General features: G+C 40.8%; 1 protein-coding gene across 1 annotated transcript in view; it reads right to left on the bottom strand.

Annotated features, from left to right (window-relative positions):
- SLC9A9 (solute carrier family 9 member A9) overlaps positions 1-24,642 on the bottom strand; it is a 558,573-nt gene that overhangs the window by 267,404 nt on the left and 266,527 nt on the right. Inside the window, exons 8-9 of the mRNA XM_081234688.1 lie at positions 22,005-22,140; positions 3,735-3,823 (exon numbers count right to left, since the gene is read on the bottom strand). Coding sequence (XP_081090814.1) covers positions 3,735-3,823; positions 22,005-22,140 — 225 coding nt within the window. The remainder of the gene's footprint in view (positions 1-3,734; positions 3,824-22,004; positions 22,141-24,642) is intronic.

Below are 24,642 nucleotides of genomic sequence, written 5' to 3'. Positions count from 1 at the left end.
AAATGTCATGAAGAACCTAGGGGTAAGACAGGAATAAAGACACAGACCTACTAGAGAATGGACTTGAGGATATGGGGAGGGGGAAGGGTAAGCTGTGACAAAGTGAGAGAGTGGCATGGACATATATACACTACCAAACGTAAAATAGATAGCTAGTGGGAAGCAGCCGCATAGCACAGGGAGATCAGCTCGGTGTTTTGTGACCACCTAGAGGGGTGGGATAGGGAGAGTGGGAGGGAGGGAGACGCAAGAGGGAAGAGATATGGGAACAGATCTATATGTATAACTGATTCACTCTGTTATAAAGCAGAAACTAACACACCATTGTAAAGCAATTATACTCCAATAAAGATGTAAAAAAAAAAAAAAGAAAAAAGGAAATCAAAACTGAACCTGATCAAGCCTCTAGACATGAGCTATCTAATATGGTAGCCACTAGCCACATGTGGCTAATGGGCACTTGAAATGTGGCTTGAGATGTGCTGTAATAAGGGTGACACAGATGCAGGATTTCAAGGACTTAGTATACAGAAAAAAGAGTAAAATATCTCATTAATAATTTTTTACACTGGATACAAGTTGAAATAATATTTTGGCTACATTGCATTAAATAAAGCGTATTATTGAAATTAAAAAAATAAAAAATAAAGTATTTGATCTCATTTTTTTTTAAATGGTGACCTCGGACTCTATATGCTAGAGTGGGGAATATGTGTGTAGATGTATGCATATATATTCATGTATAAATATGCACAGTTGCTATGTATGCATATATTGAGAGAAAAAATAAATAGAAAATGAGATATCCTGAAAGAAGAAAAGTGAGAAAGGTATGAGAAGGGAAGGGAAGGGAATTAGCATTCATTAAGCTCCTACTATGAACCAGACACCCAGGAAAGAAGGCGATGGGGGGAGCAAAGATGGAGGGATGCAATTATCTGGATGTTAAGGAATGAACTTGTAAAAATCTCCTTCCCTAAAGGAGACTGCTGTAAAAATGGATGCTGGCAGCCCATCAGGGAGTGCTTGTCAAGCCATTCAGAGAAGAACAGAAGGCTGTGGGGCACTGAGTTTGGCTTTGACTCCCCTAGGTGCTGGGCTGCTGTCGCGCCATGAGATGAGTTATCTTTGAAGTTCTGCTGCGCAGTCTGGATAGCGTGACTTAAAAGTGCAAGTCCCTAAACAGAGTTCAGCCTTTCAGAATACAAATGCTCAGAGAACCATATGAGGTCAGGCAAAACCAGCCTAAGATATTTCCCTTTAAATTCTAGAGAATGCTAGTAGTCTCCATAATTAAAAGGATCCTAGGAGACTATGTATCGGAAGTTTCTAGGTACTGGGCTCAGTTTTCTGGTTCATTTTTTAAAACTGGGGCTCCTTAAAATGTCTGTAATTGCATTTTCTGTGTCCTCTGATGGGCAGAGATAAGGGTGACCTTGCAGAGTCCCTGCTGGGTAGCTGGGAGATGGACTCAGGTCCAGCTGAGCTTGGGACATGACAAAGAGAGAAGGATGAAAACAATAGCCATTTTACAGAGCTTTAAGGTAAGTCTTCAAAAACTGTTTAGGAATGCCTAGCCAATTACAGGTTTGCTTAGATGTCTTTTTGTTTTTTTTCCACTCCCACTGCCCCAACATCAGATGTTCTCAGCATCATTGGGCTTATTATAGGAGCCTATCTACCTCCATTTGCATTTTGGGATAGACTGCAATAATTTGGTTCTGTTCTTCTTAATTTTCTATATCCATGTTCCTTGTCATGTAACTTTACAGTGTTCTCCCACTGTAAGCTAGTGACCTGCTCAGCCCCTTGACCCTGGGCTCAGCCATGTGTTTTTCTTTACCTATAGGATGTTTAGGAAATGTGATGCAAGCAGAAGCTTGAAATGAACTGGCACACGGGGGTTTATTCTTCTGCCAGGAGAAGAATGACAGACACGGGACACTGGTGAAGGTGCTCCAGACAAGCCCACTCTAGCATAGAGCCCCACCAAACCCACAGACAGTGAATCATCCTAGTTGAGACAAGTAGGGCCACCCAGATCAACCCAGATCAAAAGAGCTAAGCCCTGCAGATGCACGATAAATAAGTGTTTATTGTTAAATGCCACTGGGGTTGCTTGTTATACAGCACAAGCTAGGTGATACAAGTGCCATTTGATCCATGCTCTTCTTGTCTGTCAGTTGATATTTCTAAAATGGAACTTCAATTATCTGAAAATTACTCTACCTAAGACACTTCAATGACTTCCTGTTATGGGCTGAGTGATGTCGTCCTAAATTCATATGTTGAATTCCTAACCCCCAGTACCTCAGGATCTGACCTTATTTGGAAATAAAGTCCTTGAAAATGTAATTAGTTAAGTTGAGATGAGGTCATACTGGAGTAGGGTGGGTCCCTATTCTAGTATGGCTGGTATCCTTATAAAAAGGGTAAATTTAGAGACAGACATGCTCACAGGGAGAATGCCATGTGAACATGAAGGCAGAGATTAGGATAATGTGTCTACAAGCCAAAGAACACCAAAGATTGGCAGAAAACCACCAGAAGGTAAAAACAAGGAATAGAACAGATTCTCCCTCAGAAGGAACTAATCCTACCTATACCTTGATCTCAGACTTCTACCTTCTAGAAGTGTAAGACAATAAATTTCTGTTGTTAGAGCCACTCCCCATTACCTTTAGGTTAAAGTCTAAACTTCTTCACAAGGTATGAAAGTCCTTCAATAAGCTGGTCTCTGGCTGTGTGTGCAGTCTCATCGCATACTGTATTCCACTAACTTCAGCCTTACCCCATTCACTAGCCACATAGAATTATTTAAAGTGCTCCAATAAACTGCTTCAGAGCTTTTGTCCATGCTACAACCTTGGCCTCGAATGCCCTTCCTGCTACCTTCTCATCCCCCACTGGATCCCACATCTTTACCTAATTACCTTCCATTTGTATTTCAAGCTCCAGATTGGGCTATCATCTCTGGAAACTTTCTCTGCACCTTCCCAGGCCTAACCATGGGAGGAGGCCCTATGGAATTCTCCCCAAACAACCTATATAGACATTTCTATCTCAGTACTTATCACACTGTGGATAATTAATCGCTCACTGCACATCTTTATCCTCCTCAACAGACTTGATAATGAACCACTTAAAGGCAGGGTCATATATTATCTGCCCTTTGATTCCTTGTACCAAGCACAGTGCTTGGCACAGAGTGGTGATGCAGCAAATGTTTGTGGGAGGAATCTGTGAGTGTTTATGCGCCAATATCAAAACAGATGTGTTCCTGGCATATCGGAGATACATTCTGCTTATGTGACAACTGGCAGTTGAGTTTACTTGGAAGCAAAAGCACCCAATTAAAGACCAAATATTACTTCCTTATCCTTCTTCATTTCCTTCTTTCTATAAAACTAGCCAATCTCACATGCTTTATAATGCTTTTAGATGTAAGTGACTGTGAATTATTACTGATGGTAGGCCTTTCATCTTCAGGACTGACAGTCTACGTTCCACATTTCTCAGGAGGAAGAGACTATTATAACTATATTTTTGCTTACCAAGAGAATTGTTAATAGTTATCCTGAAGAAAAAAAAAACTATAAATATCCAACCTATAACGAAGGCTTCAGCTTACTGTCTTCCTTTACTAATGAAATTCTTTCCAAGTGCCCTGCCAGAATTACATAACCATTACACTGAGAAAAGAGACAAAGCCTGTAGTGAGTTTTTTCTTTTACCTGTTTAGTCCTCATTTTGGAATCCAACGACAGATTGTTGTAGGTGTAATGTGCCTGTGTGACTCCACAGAAGAGAACAGCAACTATCCCTGAAATTTAAAAACATATCAGTCAAAATCAATTTTCTTTCCCATCTAAGTCAAAGGGGTAGGGCTAGCCCAGCTGGAAAACAGACTTGGTATCAGTAGAGTTAAAATTGCTAACAATTATGGTGATGAAACCTTTGGTAAACCTGGCTGCTTACTTTAAACATGGAACTTAACAGGATTAAAGTTAAAGAAAAGCATTAAGAAGTAGATTCTTCCTGGGGATAAATGATTCTCTGGTCATGAGTTAGGAAAGTTATACTTGGAAACCCATGAACAAAAGACTGTATAGTCAATTCCAGGCCTCTCACAGCTAGTGCCAACTACTCGGCTGCATTTTATACTAAATGCTGGCATATTTGCTTAGACATTTGCTTTCCACTGTGTACCTTCAGGAGCCTGAGAAGTTCCTATCATACCATAATTTAGTATTAAAAACCACGAGTCATAAACCTAAGACATCTACAAGGGTTCAGTTGCCTCTGCCAATACTCCTACTTGCCAAGCCCCCAAAGAGATCCTTGTTTGCCTCTATACCTCCTTGGCAAAGCTGGGGGCTTCGTCTTTCTGCTGCTGGATAATCTCGTGAACACACCCAAGGCACACACTCCTTGAAGGTAAGCTGGTCTGTTCTTGTGTGCTTCTTATCCACAGTGGTCCCTCAGCTGCTTCTTGGCTGGTTGAAGGATTTATTTCTTAAGCCATCATTATACCCAGTTTTAAATGCTACATGAAGCCACACATACACTAGATGCTGCCTGGGGACAGAGGGGGAGAAACCATGGGACAAATGTGTTATTTGTCCCTGGGCTCTGTTATTCTCTGTGTTATTGCCCCTGAGCTGGGGTGGGGAAGTGGTAGGGGCTGCATTCTACCTTGGATTAAAGATTTGATTAGCTATGGGAAATTGGGCATAGAGGAGGGCTTTGGGAAAAACACAAGATGTAAGTAGTCTTCAACCCAAACCAAGGGGATTGAATTGAATTTTAAACAGCAGACTCCTTCCAACTAAAAACACTCATAAATTAAATGCTGATGATTCTTAAGAATATAGAGATATGTGAACTGAATACTGACATTTCAAATGAAATAAAAATTTTGCAGTAAAGAATTTTAAAGAACCAATCATATTTTTTACATGTACACTGTATGCTTCTATTTATATGTTGGTTATTTTGGGTGTTGGCTTTGGATAAAATATTGCTAAGACATATTTGTCTAACACATTTACATCACTTATTTCCTTTTAATATTATGCTTCAAACTTTTAGGCAAAAGAATAAAAACAACTAGGAAATTGTGCCAAGAAATAATATATGCAGTAAGCATTTATATAGTTGCTTTGGGTAACTTTTCAGTTTTCTAGCCTCTCTTCAGAAATTCAAAGAAAAAACGGCTTATGAAATACTATATTTCACTCTTCACAGAATTTCTATTAAAAAACAACCAGTACCAGGGAAACTTTGTGGGTACTGAAGTACTTCAAGGACTTCGAGGAACTGGAAGGATTGCCATGCATGTTGTTTTGTCATCAAGTAGTTTTCTTTCTTTCTTTAAAAATGCAATTTATCTACCTCTGCTGATTCAGCAGTCTGTTGGAAGTTTTTCTGGGTGAGGTTTAGCCGACCTCTCACTGTTGTGGAAATGTTTTGACTATATATTGATCTGCGGAGAAGTAGTGAATAAAAAGGGAGGGGTGTGTGGGTAGTGCACAAATGCATTCTGAGGACAAAAAGAAGTAACAAAGAATAAAGGATAGGTAAGGGCCCTAAGACCGGCTGAATGCTTATTGTGGGCAAGGAACACACTAGTTTTATTCACATCATCTCATTTATTTCATTGATTTATTATCTCACAACAGGCTTCACACGATTCACCAGCCCTTCCCGCTCTCTTCCCCTTCTCAGTAACAGCATCTCCATTCTTCCTGCCGCCCAGGCAAAAAACTCTGGGAAGGGCTCCCCTGGTGGTGCAGTGGTTGAGAGTCTGCCTGCCGATGCAGGGGACACGGGTTCGTGCCCCGGTCCGGGAGGATCCCACATGCCGCGGAGCGGCTGGGCCCGTGAGCCGTGGCCGCTGAGCCTGCGCGTCCGGAGCCTGTGCTCCTCAACGGGAGAGGCCACAACAGTGAGAGGCCCGCGTACCGCAAAAAAAAACAAAAAACAAAACCAACAACAACAACCTCTGGGAACACTCTTCACTTCTCCCCTCTCTGTACATCAGCAGTGCTGTTGACTGGTCCTTCAAAACCTACCCGGCATGCCATCACCTCTCAACATCTCCACACTAACACCCTTTTCTAAGCCACCATCATTTTCTGCTTGGATTACAGCAAGAGCTTCCTAATTGCACCTCCGACCCCGTCTCCCTTGTTGACTCTCCACAGTCTACCTTCCACCCAGCAGCACTAGTGAATCTTTTAAGACAATTCAGATCATGTCAGTCCTCTGCTTCCAGCTCTGTAATGGAAACCCATAACAAGCAGGCCCTGTAGGATCTAGTCCTGCCTCCTCCTCCGCTCCCCGCAGCTCCCGGACCTCCACTTTTCCCACGCCCCACCCCTTGTCACACATCCTCTTCGTCTTCGCTAAGCAGGTTCCGCTGCAGGGCCCTGGCATGTCTGGTTCCCACTGTTTGAAAAAGTCTTCTCCAGAACATCCACATGGCTCCCTCCTTTCCTTAAGATGTTACATTATCAGACTGGCCTCTGCTGTGCACTCTATAAAAATAATCCCTCTCGTCGTTCTCTACTTGCCTACCTTGACCTATTTTTGTAATATTATTTACTGCCACCTAACATTTTATATATTTATAGGTTTATTTTCTGCCTTCCTGCACTGCAGTGGAAAGCTCAGGGAGTGCAGAGTGATTCACTGGTCCCCAGCCATTAGAGCAATGCCAGGCACATGGTAGGCACTTCACATATTTGCTGAATAAATAAATGAACATTCCTATCACCAGGTAACAAGAAACCAAAGTAATTTACTCAAGGTCACCTTGAAAGTGGCAAAGCTAAGATTCAAAATTCCACAGACTCCCTGTACTTTTCTGCCTGTATTAGACGTCTACTCTAGGAATGTTTTAAGGTAATCTTAAGCCATCTAAAAAATATCATTTCTGATGTCCCAGGGAAAGAGTCAGAGATTTGATGATGAAGATTATATACCTGAGATTATATACCTGGCTGGACATCTCCTTTGAGGATATTTTCTCCAGTAGCTCCATTGGTTTTCCCATTAGAACACTAATAGGCAAAGTTTCTGCTCATATTTTTTGAGTTTTGTCTACAGATATGTCACACAAGCAGCAAACAATGGAGAGTCTGCCTACATGCCCAGAGTCCTGGTGTTGTAAGTAAAATAAAACAACAAAGCTGATCTGACCCTTAGTATTAGCATACATAATCATAATTCTATAGCTTGGTAATTAATTCACTCACACAAATTAAAACACATTTTGAAAATGTTTCACCCGAATACATCTATTAGCTATACAATTCTCTGCCATCTAAACAGATTCACAGTTGCCAGTTTTCTACCTTACAAAAAGTATATTTTAATTGCCACTATAGTTTTACATACCTGTGCCTGCTAGCCCTAGTTGTACCCCTGTTATGTGAGGCCCTAGACCACTCTCTTACATGCTCTGGATCTCAGATTCTCAGTTGTAAAAAGGACGGGGAGGGGGACTAAGTGTTCCTTGTGCCAGGCCGTGAGCTAGTGTCTCAGCCCGAAGCCCACCCTCCTGTGCTGGCTCTGTGATCCTGAGGCTGGGGCTCTCCAGACTACACCTTCCTTTGCCTGACGGGCTCTGTCAGTATAGAGCCCCAGGAGCAGAGTAGGATGCAGACGGGAGAGAAGGCCTTGCTGCCTCCTGTTTGCCTGCCGGTCCTGTCAGCTGCATCTCAGCCATGGTTCTTCACCACAGCTTTGGCAGTTGGTCCCAGCCTTGTTTTCTCTTTTTGTTTTTTGTTGTTTTCCTTCACTTCCAGACCAGCCTCCTGGGACCCCCTCAGAGAAAGCAGCGGCAGTCAGGCAGTGTCCTCAGAGGTCTGAGTCCCAGCTCCGTGGTTCCTTCTTAGGAGCTTCTAGATTCTCTTCCCTTTGCTCCTCCAGTCCAAGGGGTCACACTTGCTTCTTGCAGTGACTCCCTCTGTGCTGCCTCAGTGCCCCTTTTTTATTTTCGCAGCTCTTGCTAACTCTAAAATTTTTTTAAATTATATTTTTGTGTCATTCTCCATTTTTTCTTTCTGTGACTTTCTAGAATTGACATGATTCCATGAAATAATTTTAGGGTCATGGAACAATTATCTATTAAGAATGTTTGAGGAGTTACACATTTTTTTCTTTATTTTAAAATTATTTTTTAACCCGAGCAACACTAGAATATAAAAGAAATTAGTTAACATGGAATAAATTGATGATATATTTTACTATCGAATAGTTCAAAAATTCTTTCCCCCTCTAAAAATCAAAACAAAACAAAACAAACAAATTGCATCCTTTGATCAAAATGTTATAAAACTGAAAATTAACAAAAAGCATAGCTACATAAATGTAACCATTAGAGATTTTTAACTGTATTCTTTTCAATAAAATTGGAGTTGAAGATGAAATCAAATTTGAAATCTTAGCTTATGTAGAGATAAATAACAGTAAGTGTATAGTACATTTCTTATCAAAACCAATGGGATAAAACCAAAGGATTATTCAGAGGAAAGGTTACAGTCTTACATGCATTCTATTAGAAAAAATAAAAGGAAAATAAATGGACTATTTACCTAAAGAATCTAGACAAAAGACATAAAAATGGAACCAAAGACAGTAGAATTAAAAACTTAATAAAGAAAAGTGAAAAAATACAGCCAAAGAGAACATTCCTGATAACCATATGGTTCATGCCTCTCAGGCCTTGGGGTCCCTCAGGTGTCCATCCTCCCCAGGCTGCCATTCTCTCGCCATGGATGCAGGTATGCAATGGGTGATGTTGGCCAAGGGCTTCACCCACCTAAGACTCAGTTTTCTCATTTGGATAGGGCCCACCTGTCTCACAGGTCTGTTCTAAGTATAAAGCAATACAATGGATTTTAAAATGATTTGTAAACTAAACACTAACAAATAAATATAAGGTTTTGCTATAATTACTAGAAGTAGGTGAAAGGAAGAAAGCATGAAAAGAAGGAATGACTCAGAGAAGCTCATTACAGGTCTAAACACAACAACATTTCCTATTCAACAAGTTGCTGGGGGAAGAAATACAAAACATCTAGCACGTCTCACTCCTTTTATGTCCTTAATAGTTATTTGTTGCCTTCTCTTCCACATCAACTCCTGCAACAAGGAAAAGCAGGTGAAAATGTGTGCCTTACTCCTAGAAATCCAAACTTAGACAATTCTCAGTAATATTACAGTTAAGGTATCAGATTTTTGCAAGTTCTATCTATCTACTGAGATATTCAATGAGGAAAACATGGTTATGGATGTGGGGAATGCAAGGATGAATAAACCCAGTCCTAGACCTCAAGTAGCTTTATGTCTCCTACCAGAGACCACACATACACAGAGATATCTAAAAGCAGGTCGAATGAAGTAGGTGATAAGAAAATGGGAATTCTGAGGGAGTGACTTCTTTTGGGCTGGGGAAAGTGGGAGAGAGATGGGGAAAGTTTTCCTAAAGGACACAGAGGCATCTAGGTCTTGGAAGATAAGAAGAATTTGGAGGTGCAGGGTCGGGGGTAGGGAATTCATTGTGAGTGAAGGGTGAAAGCTAGGAGACTATGTGTCATGTCCCAGGAACATGCAGTTTACCTGCACACTTTGGGTTTGAATCTGTTATAGGTTAGGGAATAAATACACATTGAATTAATTAATTACATTTTTCCAAATACAAAACTTAGAAGAAACATCTAATATGCTCTATGTTTAAAATGATCAAACTAATTATTATAAGTATGAAAGTATTTCTCTTACATGCTGTGTTAATCCTAGTATCCATAAAATAGAACTATGAAACATCTAATATGTTGATCTTCTGCTGGCAAACATTACTGCATTTTCTTTCCTAACTGAGGTAAAACCTGATCATTCTGCTTCCATCTCTTCTGAAAAACACAAGCGGTCATTAAATGCAACTATGAGGGTTGCAAGTCTAAGGTTTTGGTTTCAAGTTGTATTTATGGGGCGCTGTAGCAATGACGAGTGGAACCAAGTACATACATCCAGATCCACAGGGAGGGAGCATGCTCAAAAATATCTGAGAACTAAAATAGATAAGGAGCTCTGAAAGAAATCAGGAAGTGGCTTAGAGAAAATAATAATAAGAGTTTCTGACTCACGTGTATGTATGCTCAAAATTGCCTTTCAGTCTGCACGGTGAGCTTTCAGTGGTGGGCAAGATCCCTGAAGAGCTGTCTGCAAGGACTCATTTGTGCAATTTTGAATAAGAACTAGAACCGATACTTTATGACACTAACTAAAAGAGCTGTATGAGAAACCACAAAGAGGTACACAGTTAAATTCAAATTATTGCCAGGCAAAGAAGTTTAGGAAACAGCATGAGGAGGTCTGTAATTCTTTGGGAAGAATAATGATTCTGCTGGAAAGTAAATTCTTTCCAGAGAGATCAATTTTTTTAAATTTATTAAAATTTATTTTTATTTTTGGCTGCGTTGGGTCTTCGCTGCGGTGTGCGGGCTTCTCACTGCAGTGGCTTCTCTTATTGCGGAGCACGGCGCATGGGCTTCAGTAGTTGTGGTGCACAGGCTCTAGAACGCAGGCTCAGTAGTTGTGGCGCACGGGCTTAGTTGCTCCGTGGCATGTGGGATCTGCCCGGGCCAGGGCTCGAACCTGTTTTCCCCTGCATTGGCAGGCAGACTCCCAACCACTGCGCCACCAGGGAAGCCCCAGAGAGATCAATTCTGAGAGGACAATTAGCTCCTTTTGGTTAACAGAACACCATTTACACTGTTCTCCATGATTCCCACTTCTGGACCTTCTCAGAAAGCATTAGTGTTACTAATGCTTGTGTATATACAATATTTAGTAACATTAACCTATGCTTACACACATCACACACAAAGCTATGCTTACATGACATCAAGGTTCATTGTGTGGTTGTAAATTATGTAAGAAAAAATGTACTACAACGGGTGTCAGGAGACCTGGGATCTATCTGGCATAGTTTGGACACTTAACTAGTTGAATGACTAATGCAATTCAAATTCATTGCCTGGTCCATTGTTTTCTTCTCAAAGAATTAAAGAAGATGGTCTGCATTAGTGTTCTTTAGATTGGGGTATGCAAAAAACCCACTGAAGGGTAGAAGAAAATATAAGAACTTCATAAAATTTTTTTAACTTTTTATTTTATATTGGAGTACAGTTGATTAATAATGTGATAGTTTCAGGTTCATAACTTTTAATTAGGACTTTTGTGTATTTTAAGGTAAGTAAGTACCATTGTGGGCAAAAAAATATGCTCATGTGCAGATAAGTGCATGATAAAACTATCTTATTTTTTTATGATAAGGGTCAAGAAACTGTGGTAAATACTGCTCTAGATGATCTCTAAGCACCTTCCCATCTTAAGTGTCTGTGATCTGAACTGCTGTTTTTACATTTGCTTCAAGGACTGCATATATGGAATTGAAGAATTACATGGGACCCCCATGTAAGCCTCACGTGGACTTCCTGACAACTAGATTACGTTCTCGACCTAGATTTCCTCAAGGGCTGGGTCTATGACCTGCTTCTTTGTATTGCTCCCAATCCCATAACAGTGCCCAGTAGACATCAGACACTCAAATGCAGGTTTGTCAAAGTAATGAATCTCTATTTCAAGAAATATTTATCTGCTCTAAAAAGAGAACGAAGGAGAAATTATTTTTGGTCCTCACATACAAATAGATGTTTATCTGGATTTATTAGTGGCAGAGTCTATTTTATTCTAACATTTAAATTTTCTTATTCAAGACTATTGTCACATACGGTCTCTGCTACTGATAACATTATTCAGTGGTTCTTTTCTCATTAAAAGTTGATGAAGACTTCAGATACAGAAGCTGAAAAATAAACATCTGTCATATGGAGCATGATTTTCTTTGACATTAAATGCAGACTTGAGGGGTTTCTAAGACTGGAGAATATTGCGTTTTTGGACAGGAAATATTGATTATATCATCAGAACACAGAAAGAGAGCGAGTGAGAAAGAAAAAAAATGTGTCTTGCTCTCAGGCGGCACTCTGAGGGGTTTTAAGGTTGACGGGTTATTTTTCCATGCCATGTTATTTATTTTTGATCTAGTAAAACGAGACGTTTCTGACAGGTTTCCTACCACCACTGCTGAATGTGAACTTGGAACTGAGAAGTCAAAGACTTAACGAAATGGAAAACTCCTTCAGGGAATATGAAGGATTCCAAGTTTGCAAAGAATACAATTACTGTCTAGTTTACTATATTTGGCAATGCTACGGTTGGCAGATGAATAATGAGTCTGTGGGATACAAGAATATCAATATAGAAAACAGCACAAATCTATGTTCTTCCTTCTAGATCCTCCAGTGCAGAGGGTAGGCATGCATTTAAGATTACTTCCTGTCTGTGTTGCAAGGTTTATAAATTTCCATTTAAAATAAAAAATTCCTTAAATAATGTAGTAGTGAGTACTTATGCAAATTAACTTGAGGTCAAGAGGAGAAGAAAAATATCCTTTTGTTTAGATCCCTGGCTTTCCACCTCAAATGTTGGTACTGTCAGGTTTACTCCTTCTTTTCAGTTTTCATTTCCTTGGAGTCACTTAATACATGTACACCAGTGTCACCTAAATCTCTAGTCAGCAGCCTCATCCCAGATATCCATGTCCAATTGACCACTGTACCTTTCCATGTAGAAATTCCACACTTGTATAGAATCCAGAAGACTTTCAAATGAACTAATTTTTTGGGGGGGGGGTGGTACACGGGCCTCTCACTGCTGTGGCCTCTCCCGTTGCAGAGCACAGGCTCCGGACGCGTAGGCTCAGAGGCCGTGGCTCACGGGCCCAGCCGCTCTGCGGCATGTGGGGTCTTCCCGGACCAGGGCACGAACCCGTGTCCCCTGCATCGGCAGGTGGACTCTCAACCACTGCACCACCAGGGAAGCCCGGAATGAACTAATTTTTGTGTCTCTCTTTCTGCTACATGTATTCACTCACATTCCCCATTTTGGTGAAATGAACCATTGATCTATTTGATATAATTCCTAGTATCCTCGACTCCTTTTTCTCCTTCAAGTGTGTTAATCACTCGTGCCATCCATCTTCTGAAAGTTTTGTACACGCCTGTGCAGGACATGAGCAACTTTCTCTTTTCCCTATGGCTGCTGGCACCGTGAGGAGATGTTAAGTAAAGACAGAAAACATTTACAGTGAAGAAAGCAGAGGTATATTTGTCCACTATTCAAGTTACATGTGAAAGATTGTTTGAATATTGAAATGATGAGTTATCTGGTTCAAGAAAGTGCAGGTGTGAGTTAATGAGTTATTATGCTAGGAGGTGTACTTTACACCTGTGTTTACTGAGATGGCGTCTTTGCGTGTTTGCCCTTGGTTCAGCAAGCTAGTTAATAAATCCCCTTGAGAATTTTGGGTGTCTATTGCTACAGCTTGAATGCCTCATATTTTGAGCCTCTGGCTCTATTTTTGGCTTGGAAAACACTCAGTGCACCTCATTTGTTGGTGAATTGTTGGCTAATTAAGTTGAATTCATATGGTCCTGTCAATATGAAAGCAAGAACAGTTTGAAGCTGAGAGGTCAGCTAATGACATGCATTTAGAATCTAAAACCGGCCTGATTTGATTTGAGGAACAATTCAAACTAAGTCCCTCCTGGTGATTTGTTTTATTTACTGAGATCTAGAAATATATTTCCCATCCAGTCATGCGATGCATCAGTGGCAAGCCAAATGGAACACATTTATCCCTGAACTAGAAGCCTTCTTAAGAGTTTCAGACAAGTATTCACCAAGTCGAGAGATGATGGAGATGAGAAGTAATGAGCCAACTTACTTACTCAGATCAAGTGAAGTCTCAACGTGTCCAGTAATAGTCATTTCATTTGGAAATCTTTCCTTGTCTGTTGCCAAAAAGAAAGACATTCCCAGTTTCCCCCTTTCCCAACTACGTATTCTACAAAAGCCTTTCAAGAGCTGACTGGACAGATAAGCAGGACCTGAGCTTTCAGGTGTCAGCTTTTCCTTATCATGACAATGTAATTAGGCCCTTGTCATTTGAGACCAGTGGGGAACGAGGCTGGGGGATGGCATTGAGGTGAATTGACTGTTTATGTTGTGCTTCATGTTTGTGTGTGCTGAGTTCTCTCGTTCAGACATCTTGGTCAGTTCCTCAGTGAATGAGCCAGAGTGGCATTTGTTTTTACCCTTCTACGTTCAAAAGTTTTTTCAGAGTCTCTTACTCTCTAGAGTCAGACTACAAAGCCCAATAGCATTGCTTAGTACAGTAATCAGGACTTTTTTTCTTTCAGATTTTTACACGTTTGTTTTCTTAGATGGAAACCATTCTAAGCTGAGTAAATAGTGGGCTATACTGTTTGACTTTTTGTATGAGACAGTGAGGGATGCCAAGGGCCTCCCTCCTCCTCCTTCACTTCCAGCTGACATAAAATATGCCCCAGGAACCTAAAATTGGAAGCTGCCTTTATTACAACAGTGCCTGGAAGCAGAGAAATCATTAGATGCAGTGTCAATGTTGCCATTAGAAATCTTACTCTTTGGGTGTTTAGTGACAGTCCCTGAAAGTTTGCTTCTGGCAAAAACCTGACCCCCAGGGCTTCCCTGGTGGCTCAGTGGTTGAGAGTCCGCCTGCCGATGCAGGGGACACGGGTTCGTGCCCCGGTCCGGGAGGATCCCACATGCCCCGGAGCGGCTGGGCCCGTGAGCCATGGCCGCTGCGCCTGCGCGTCCGGAGCCTGTGCTCCTCAACGGGAGAGGCCACAACAGTGAGAGGCCCGTGTACCTCAAAAAACAAAAACAAAAACCTGACCCCCAAAGTCTCAGCTGGGAAACAGATTATAAAAGTGAATTTTCAAACCACCTATCCAGCTGTGCTTTTTGGTTATCTTTATAAACTGTAAAGCAGCTTCTATGACAGGATTCAATGCCACCAGAGATTATGCTATAAATAATACTGCCGCATTATTTTCAATATTCAATTTAAAATAATGGCTCAGTAACCTAATGACTTTTAGAAAATAGGCCAAGAAAAATTCTACTTGATCAGAAATTAGGTATGCATGTGTACCAGGTACCTGACAGAGAGAATACCTCAGGTCATGTATTTACTCAAAAGCCACATTTTGTATGTGTGCCATGTCCTTCCACTATAAAATAATAAAATCTTTTTACCTCAGCAGTAAAGAAAACTGAGATACCAATTAACAGGGTGACATTCCTATCCCTCAGCAAGTTAGCAGAAGAACTAGAAATCCGAGACATCCCCCTTAGTGGCTGACTTTGTAATTAGGGCAGAAACTTCCATATACATTCTCTTCATTCTATGCTCTCCCAGCTTGTGAGGACTCCCTAAAGTCCATTTCTATCTACACACCCTCATCTTCTAGAAAGACTTCTCACTTGCATTTGATATTCTGCCCAGTCTTCGTAAATAAAAGTTTTCTCAGACAGCACTTGTACATTTCCAGTAGCAGAGCATCAGACCTTTGGGTAATAGAAATGCCAACCTTCATTTGCATGTCTAAAAGCCACTTGTTTCCATAAAACTAAGTGCTTCTGTGTGACTACTGAACATTTGCAGGTGCAATTTCTAAGAGACTGAGATGAGGCGGCTGCAAATGTGGCCCTTGAAGTAAAAGATGATCAAAATAAATCAAATGATCATCATCAAATTAGTAACAACTAAAAGTGAAAGCAACAAACGTGGTCATGAGCAAGCCCCGCCCACCACACTGAAATGTTCATAATGAATCTTCTAAGGAGGCGAATCGAAAAAGAATAATGAAGACTGTGCAAACTGTCTTTGTAAGCTTGATTCTTTTTGTTTGTCTATCAGTACGCACCTGGCATGAGATGGTCCCAAGCATCCTAGCCTAGAGGCTGTGCTGTCTTTGAGCCTCTCTTCCCGTCTGAATTGTCACCAAGTTATGCAGCTTCTTTTGTTGAAATACCTCATAGATTATTCCTTCCCTTGTATTATTTAGATTTCTTTGTTTGCAAGCAATAAACACTGATTCCGGCAACGGTAATCAGAAAGGAATTTATTGGAGGGAAGAGGCATAAAGGCAGCTCCAGAGATCTGTGGCAGGAATAAATAGAGGGTCCCAGTAGGGTTTTGCTGTTGGAAAGTCCGGGTGCCAACAGTTGTATATACTTCTAACTCCCTCCTAAAAGTTCATATCACAGGGAAGGAGTGTCTGTTTGACCTAGCTTAGGATGCCCCTATTCTCTTTGGCAGGGGAGGGTGGGGTACCTTGGTTAAGAAGATGGTATCTGGGCTTCCCCGGTAGCACAGTGGTTGAGAGTCCGCCTGCCGATGCAGGGGACACGTGTTCGTGCCCCGGTCCGGGAAGATCCCACATGCCGCAGAGCGGCTTGGCCCGTGAGCCATGGCCACTGAGCCTGCGCATCCGGAGCCTGTGCTCCGCAATGGGAGAGGCCACAACAGTGAGAGGCCCGCGTACCAGAAAATTAAAAAAAAAAAAAAAAAAAAAAAGAAGATGGTATCTGATGGAGGAGGGGTAGTTCCCCAAATAATATCAGGATGCTATTCTCAGTGAAAGGGAGAACGGGTGCTGGGCAGCCAAAGCTGACATATGCCCACCATATTCTTTTAGATAAGACTCTTGTTTCCCAAAGTCTCCATGTCTCCATTTTAACCTAAGAGTTAGGGAAATGAAATTGCAGATTAATGTAATTTATGATATATCCTTTAGTTGATGTATGAATCTGCTGTGAAATATCCTGACTGGTGGACATAAAGAACCTACAAGAATATTATCAGGCATAAGGCACTCACTAACTCATAAAACAGTCTGTTATTCAGATTTTAGAAAATTTTCCTTTTGTTAAGCTAAAATCTTTCATTCCATTGCTCAAAAGATATTGAATGCCTAGCATGCTTCAGCCACACTGCTGGTGTTGATATAGTCCTCACAAACCTGATAGTCTAATATAATTGTGGCCCATCAATCCAAATTCTACACATCAGCTATGGTTCTATATTTCAGAACTGCGGAGAGTAAATCAAATAGCATGGTGAGGTCTAGATGCACATAAACAAACAATAGCCTTCCAGAAACTATAATGGAAGAAGTTTCCATTCATCATAGTATGCCAAAATATAAAATAACTTAGAAAGTGCTTAACAAGAAATTTGTAGGTCTAATGTGAAGACAACTATAAAAATTTACTAAGGGCCATAAAAGATGAGTTGAATAAATGGAGAGACATAACATATTCCTCTGTGGGAAGACTCAACATTGTAAAAACACCATTCCTCCTCAAATTAATCTAAAAATTTAATACAACCCCAATCATCATCCTAAAGTTACTTTCTGCTTGAAACATAAGAAAGTTATTTTAAGTCATTCTGGAATATAAATATGTGAGTATAGCAAAGAATCTCCTGAACTTGGGGAAGGGGGATGAGAAATGGATCTATTAGCTATTAAAAGGAACCATGGAGTTGAAATGATGAAAACAGTAAAGATCAAGAGCTCAGTGGAACAACAGAAAGCCCAGAACATATATACACATATATGTACCTACATACATGGACATTATATTGTAAATTCATAGATTAAGTTTGAAGGGTGTTAGGATGAGTGAACAACAATCTAGGAAGAAAATCAAATCCCTACTATATCTTGCACCTCATAGCAAGACAAATTCCAGATGGATTCCAATGCAAAGATAAAACCAGATGAGTATTAAAAAAACGTATATTATTATTAATAACAGTGGGCTTTATAAGTAGAAATCAATAAAATCTTGGGCTTTCTAAGGAAGAGATAAAATTAACCACATGAAACTTGAAAATGTCTATACCAACCTTTCCCTTACATAAACAAATAAAGCATAACATATTTAAAAGGTAAACCCATGAATTGGAAAATATTTATAGCCTACATGACAGTCAAAAGGTTAAGATTTTCTAATAGATAAAGAGCTTCTAAAATTTAACGTGACAAAAATAAGCACTTCAATAGGAAAAAAGGACAAAGGTCATAAACAGGTAGCTCACCAAGGGAGAATACAAACTGCCAATGACATATAATTAAAATGATGTCCTCAGTAAAAATATAATGAATTTAAATCAGAATAAGATGGAACTTGATTATCAAATTAGCAGGGGTGAATATGAGTTTGGGTGATGAAGAGGTGAGTGAATGAGCTCTCTCTTACATCGTTGGTGGAAGTATAAAGGAATGCAAATTTTCTGGAGGATAACTTGGATGAATTTTTCCAAGACATTAAAATGTTAGCATTCTTATTAACCCAGGAATTTTATTTTTAGGCAGTTATATAAATAGAAGTTCGTACATCAAGCTATAAGGATTACCATTGCAATCATATTAACAATGTTGAAAATTATAAACAATCAAAAGGTTGGTATAATAAATTATGGCAAGTTAATATGATATAGTACCAGGCAGCAATTAAAAATAATAATATGGAAGAATATTTAATGCCATGAAAAACATTCACTATAGATTGTTAAGTGAAAAAAAGCAAGTTACTTAAAAATAAAGATGTAATTACATATATGTTCACGTGTATATATTTAATTACGTATATGTATTTGCATATAATTAGATCAATTCAGACAAATACTGACAATAGTTATTAATAGGCAGTGAGAATACAGGTAACTCTAATTTTATTTCCTTCTGTAAATCTACATTTTCCAAATTTTCTACAATGTATATGCCTTACCTTGGTAGTAAGAAAAAATAAAAAATAGATTCTTAAAACAGATATATTTTGTTTAAAGCAACAGAAATCCTTTTTTAAAAATGAAATCTTAGGTGAAAACCCAATCTATGGAACCAATAAGAGGGGTGAAGTAGGGGTGGCAGGCCTAGAGGCCTGCTCCCTTGATGGGCACCCTTGAGCCCTCACCTAGCAATGTCAGGGCTGGGGGAATTCTGCTGAGAACCCATTGTGTGTAAGCACCATTTCTGGGACCTACATGATGTATTTTCAGTGAACCCATACATGGCCCCAGGATGGCTGGTTACCACTACAGTTATTCATAAACTATTTAATAGTTCATTTCATTTAGTTCACTATATTCATTGTCATATGTTCATTCGTTAAGCACTTTCTGAAAATTTTTCTAGATTTTAGCTTTGTGTTATATTAGTTTACGTGTGGATTAGAGATAAAAAGATTTTCTTGCTACATGAAATATCCTCAGAGAATGTAATTTAATTCCACACCATCAGATTTTATTGAAGGTTGATATGAGAAATGATTACATGAAGAATGGATCTCCATCTTCACTAAAACAATACATTGTCTGTTATGGTGCTCAAAGGCCCTTACATAAAGATGTGTGTGATAAATTCCCCTAAAGTTTTAGAAAAAAAGGTTGCCCATTTTTATAAATAATTGTGACTTCCTTTTATAGTACTGTATTATTCCTATATAACTCATCATGTTTCCCTTTTGGCTTTGGCTGCCAGAAAGCTCAGAGCTATATTTATTGCCAAACCACAGCGATGAACAGCTGCCTCATTTTGCAGAAAAACTCTATCCCAAAGCACTTGAGGGTCTAGCCTCAACTAAATGGTCCCATGATATGCATGGCTCAGGTTATGAGTTGTCTCAAAGCCAATTTAGAAATAGGCAAGGATTAAATAATAAACAAAGAAACACATAAGTAATTTGGACTAAGCAGGCTTGGTCTTCAGCAGTACAAAACGCTCACACCTAAAGTTTGATTTGTATCAAATGCCTTTCGGGCATGTTGCTTAATCTGGAGTACTGTTCTGGATGAGCGCTCCCCTGGGCGCAGACGTGGACATTTGGGTCTTTCTGCTACCAAGGCCCACACATGCATCCACCCAGCCCATGATGCTGGCTCCTTAGAAGTGATCTGCATGGTATCCAATAAGGATATCAGGTCAAAAGCATAGCAAAAGAGCAAGGCACAGATAAACGAAGAGTTTATACGTGGACCATAACCTTAAAAACATTTAAGAAAACAAGATATTGCTGAATTGGATCAGGAAATAGACAATCTTCACGAACAGAAACAATCTTAAGTATTGGGATGTGTGCATGTAAGTGTGTGTGTGTGTGTTTACTACAACGATCAACAGTAGACTAAAAAATATCAGGTGAGTTAAGGTACTTCTTTATCTTTCCAGAAGGTCAAATATGTATTCTAACTGTTAACATTACTTACATCATTTTACAATATGGTAAGTGCTGAAAAGGGCATAGAATGTGCAGGAAAGGGAACCACAATTTTCTGAATGACGTATGTAAATTGTTTCCTCCATTATTTCATTTAAGAGACCCCAGTATCCTTTTTCTTTGCAAGGCGTAAGCTCTTTAGCAACTTTTCTAATAACACGGTAAGGCTCTAATATAATGGATGTTGTGTTAGAATGGTTTGGAATGATACTGGGCCTGGTAGGGTGGACTCTGGTAATGCAGTCTTGATTATAGTGTCATAATAACTGGCAGGTGGCTGTCTGTATCAGCAACAGACACCCTCAAAGCCTGCGGAAATAGCTTGGCTCCCATGGCTATGAAGTAAGGTGGGTCAGCTGCCCAGAGCAACAAATTATCATTACAAAAAAGATTTGCCATGGCTTTCACAGGAGAGGCCAAACCAGCCTAGAAGCAAATGGACGAAGCAGGCTTCTGGGGCCCCAAGTATCTTCCTACTCCTGGGATCCTGCCTCATATTCTATAGATAGAATTTCATTCAAGGTAGCAATGCCTAGAAGCAAATGGACGAAGCAGGCTTCTGGGGTCCCAAATATCTTCCTACTCCTGGGGGCCTGCCTTATATTCTATAGATAGAATTTCATTCAAGGTAGCAATGCCTGGTACCCATGAGCCCAGGCTCTAGAATCAGATCTCCTTATTTGAAATCCCTGCTCCACCACTTACTGTTGGCTGAGTAAACTGGGCATAGTCCCTAACTTTGGGTCCTTCTGTCAATGAATGAGAAAATCCATGAAAGGCAGTTAGCCAGCACCTGGCTCATGGTATGCTTTCACTATATATCAACTTTTATTATTATTTACACTTAAAGTACCACCTTTTAAAATGCAAGTACCCAGGGAGGCATACCTTATTCCCAGTTAGTACTTCGGAGGGGGGCGGGGGAGTCTCACCACTTGAAAGTCAATTAAGATGTAGTGAGCAGCAAGGGATCCAGGACTGAAACCCAGGAGAAGCAAGGAACTAAGCCAAAGGAGAGAAACAGCTTTGAAATTATGCTCAGAGCCACAGTGATTCTTCTACATGGAAAAGTACCCAATCGGTGCAGCTAGCCAAGCGCAAACCCTCGCTGTTGCAGAAAGGCAATCTAATTGCTGAATCCAGATACAGGATGCATGGCACCTGGGACCTTAGGGACGGCCTCTCTCTCTATCAGCTGCTCCAACTCAGAGGACTCTACATACAGACTTTCTACAGTAAGAGACATTAATTAAACCGTGAAGCCACCAAGTTAGCTCCTTGTTTTCTGGCCTGCCATGGAGCGTATGCAAAGATTTTTAAACACGGCTGAGTGTGGAGATGAGCACACCAGGAGAGGCTGCCTATGTGGGCGCTGCTGTTAACAGCCAATGGAAAGTCACCAGCCTTTCCCACAAAGCGGCTGTGCATCCTTCACACTCTGAGCAGAGACTCCTATTTGTAAAGTCATCCATCACCTCAGTATACCAGTCATTCATAGATTTCAACATCCCCTTCCTGACCAGCAAGGACAGGAGAGGAAACGGCAGTTTGGAGACTTTCAGTTGAGCTGTTGTATAAATGGATGATATTTTTTCTTCTCCCCAGGGTGCCCAGGAGAGGCTGATTCTGACACAAACCTATAGAAAAGGGCCTCCATTTCACCTCCGGCTGGGTCAGGGAGGGGGGCATGGGGAGAGGCAGAGGGAGCACATGTGTTCACACATCCAGTTTGCTGCGCTGGACGAAACACTGACCTGTTAGGCCAGCGGCCTCGGCAGACAGGAAGGCGCTCCAAGACAGGAGGAAAAACAGTCCCGTTTCCAGCATAGGGAACTCACACAGTTTGGTAAATTTGGTCAAGTGACAAAGATGTGTTAAGGGAAATAACAACTGCTTTTATGAATAAATCTCCTTTTTGGCTGTGAGAAACTAATCTGGTTGTGTTTTAGATGAGAGAACTAATTTTCGGACCTGACTGTAGCTGACTGAGACTTGACTTTGAAGGCCATCAGGAATCATGCTTCATTGCGGGCTGAACACTCCTATAAACATGCAAACTGGTGTTCAGATAAAAAAGATGTCTTGCTGAGAGGATAAAATCAGCTAAGTGTAGACACAAAACTTCTTAAATTTGGCCTCAGCCCGTGGGGGGTGCCCCTCAGACTGGCAGATCTCTGCCAGTGCGTCAACACTGAAGGAGGCCACTGCTCCCCAGGGAGTGCTGGTCTGTGGACAGATCACCTTGAAGAGCCTTATCTCTTGGGGATAGAAATTGAATCAGGAGGAGCATTTATGTTCAGTGAGAGGGAAGCTGCCCGGACACTCTTTGTAAAAGTAGGATGGAGGAAAATGGGTGTTGTTTCTAGGTCAAGCAAGATGCCCTCTGTCGGGCAGTGGTTCATTTTGGCCAGGATGACACTTGGTCAATAGTCTATAAATTGCAAATAGAACAAAGGCACAGTGATGTGAGTCAGGCAGAGAATGGGCTATGGGGAGATGATTAGGAGTAAGCAATGGATGGGAAAGGGCTACCTTGTAATTGTGTCCACCACCACTAGGTGGAAAATGTCCTGACAGATGAGATGTCATGCGGTTGCATTTTTATGTTTCTACAGCAAAGTGTAAGGAAGATTCCATATTAAGAGATGTTTGGCAGCAGGGCAAGGAAGCAAAAAGTATGACCTCTGCGTTAGTAGATCTGGGTTTGAGTCTTGGCTCTGCTAGTCACTGGCTGTGTGACTTCTGAGCAGTATGTTAACCTCTGTGAGCCTTATTTGTATCTTAGGTGAACTGGCAATAAGAATAATACCTACTCATACAATGTGCAGAGTAACCTGCAATGAAGATATTAAAAGTGTTTTGTAAAGTCTTAGAAAGCACAAAATACTAAGGATCATGTCATGGTTGGGAGTGTGGCCTCTGGAAGGCAACTCTACCTGGGCTCATATTCATGGTATCAGCTTAGACGGGGCCGTGGGCCACTCTACGCTTTGGTTTCCATGTCTGAAAATGGGCATAATAGTGCCACCTACCTCCTAGGTATATAAACCACTTACAATATGTTAAGTACTCAGAAGAGTGCCTGGTATATAACAAAGGATGTATAAGTTTTTCAATCAGTGTGATTTAAATAAATTTGTTTGGGAAAACATCTTTTCTGGAAAGAGATTCAGTAAGGGTTTGGAAGCAATTCTTTACCTGGAGGAAAACATGGGCTGCCCTTTGACCCTTTTCCAATGTCCCCTCTTCTTACTTGGAGGGAAGGCTTTGTTTCTAATGGAGTTTGTTCCTCTGAATTCCCTCTTCTAGTTTGTTGTAAAGAGAAGGCTCAGGCCGATTTGAGTAACAGAATACCAACTGGGCGTAAAGTGTTCTTCTCTTTCCACAGCCTCCAGAAAGTTGTTCAGTTCTGAGTCAAGCCCTAAGTTTGTCCGGAGCCCAGGGGCCCACAATCTGAGGAGCCTCTGCCTCATCGTGGACAAGGCATCCAGGTGGTTATGGTGGAGGAATGGACTGTGCCCCTGTCTCCTTCACAGCCTGAGTTTGTGACCCAAGGCCATCAGGTGTCGCCACTGTTACTGAGCCCCTGTCTCTTCCTTTTCTCCACCCCTTTCCCCAGATCTGATCCAATATCAGGGCAGACTTCCAACCTCCAGGAATTTTTACCTTCCTTATCAATTTGTTAACTTATGTGTCCATACATTCCCTGCACACTGGGCAGAAAAAAGTTCCAATCTCAGCCCTTCCACCTCGTGCCATCCCTGGGACCAAAGGCCTGGTTTTAAACCCCTGCCCTGAAATGTCCTAACTGTGTGGACTTAGACAAGTTGCCTAACCTTATGTGTCAGTTTCTTCAGCTGAAAATTGGGGGAATAACAGTATCTCCCTGCCAGGGTTCTTATAAAAACTATCGGAGATAATCTATGTAAAATACTAAGAAAAATGGCTGGCACGTGGTACAGTTCTGAACATATGTAAGATGACATGATTAATATCATGCCCACTATTACTGATATGTGACTCAGAGTGAGCTACTTAACCTCCTTGAGCCTCGGTTTCCTCCTGTGTAACCCGGTGTCTTACAGGGTTAATTCGAATAAGGAGATATATATATAAAGGCCCATGCTAGACATTCACTAAATGTCGTGATCATTGCTATTACTCTACGCCAAACAACATGTGACCCCCATCGTCATTCCACTTAATAATTAAGAGGCAACAGGGAGTAGTGATCAAGAGCATGGTCTGTCTCTCGGTTTCACGCCTTGGGTTTGATCTTGGCTCTACTTCCAAGCTGTATGACCTTGGGCAATAGCTTACCCTTTCTAAGCTCCAGTGTCCAGTAAAAAAAGCTATGACCATTGTGAAGGTTAAATGAGTTATTGCATGTAA

This window comes from Mesoplodon bidens (assembly GCF_964165515.1).
Source record: "Mesoplodon bidens genome assembly, chromosome: 5".
In the NCBI taxonomy this organism is placed as follows: domain Eukaryota; kingdom Metazoa; phylum Chordata; class Mammalia; order Artiodactyla; family Ziphiidae; genus Mesoplodon; species Mesoplodon bidens.
The sequence above is the reverse complement of the archived record's forward strand: the minus strand, read 5'-3'. Positions and strand labels throughout refer to the sequence as shown.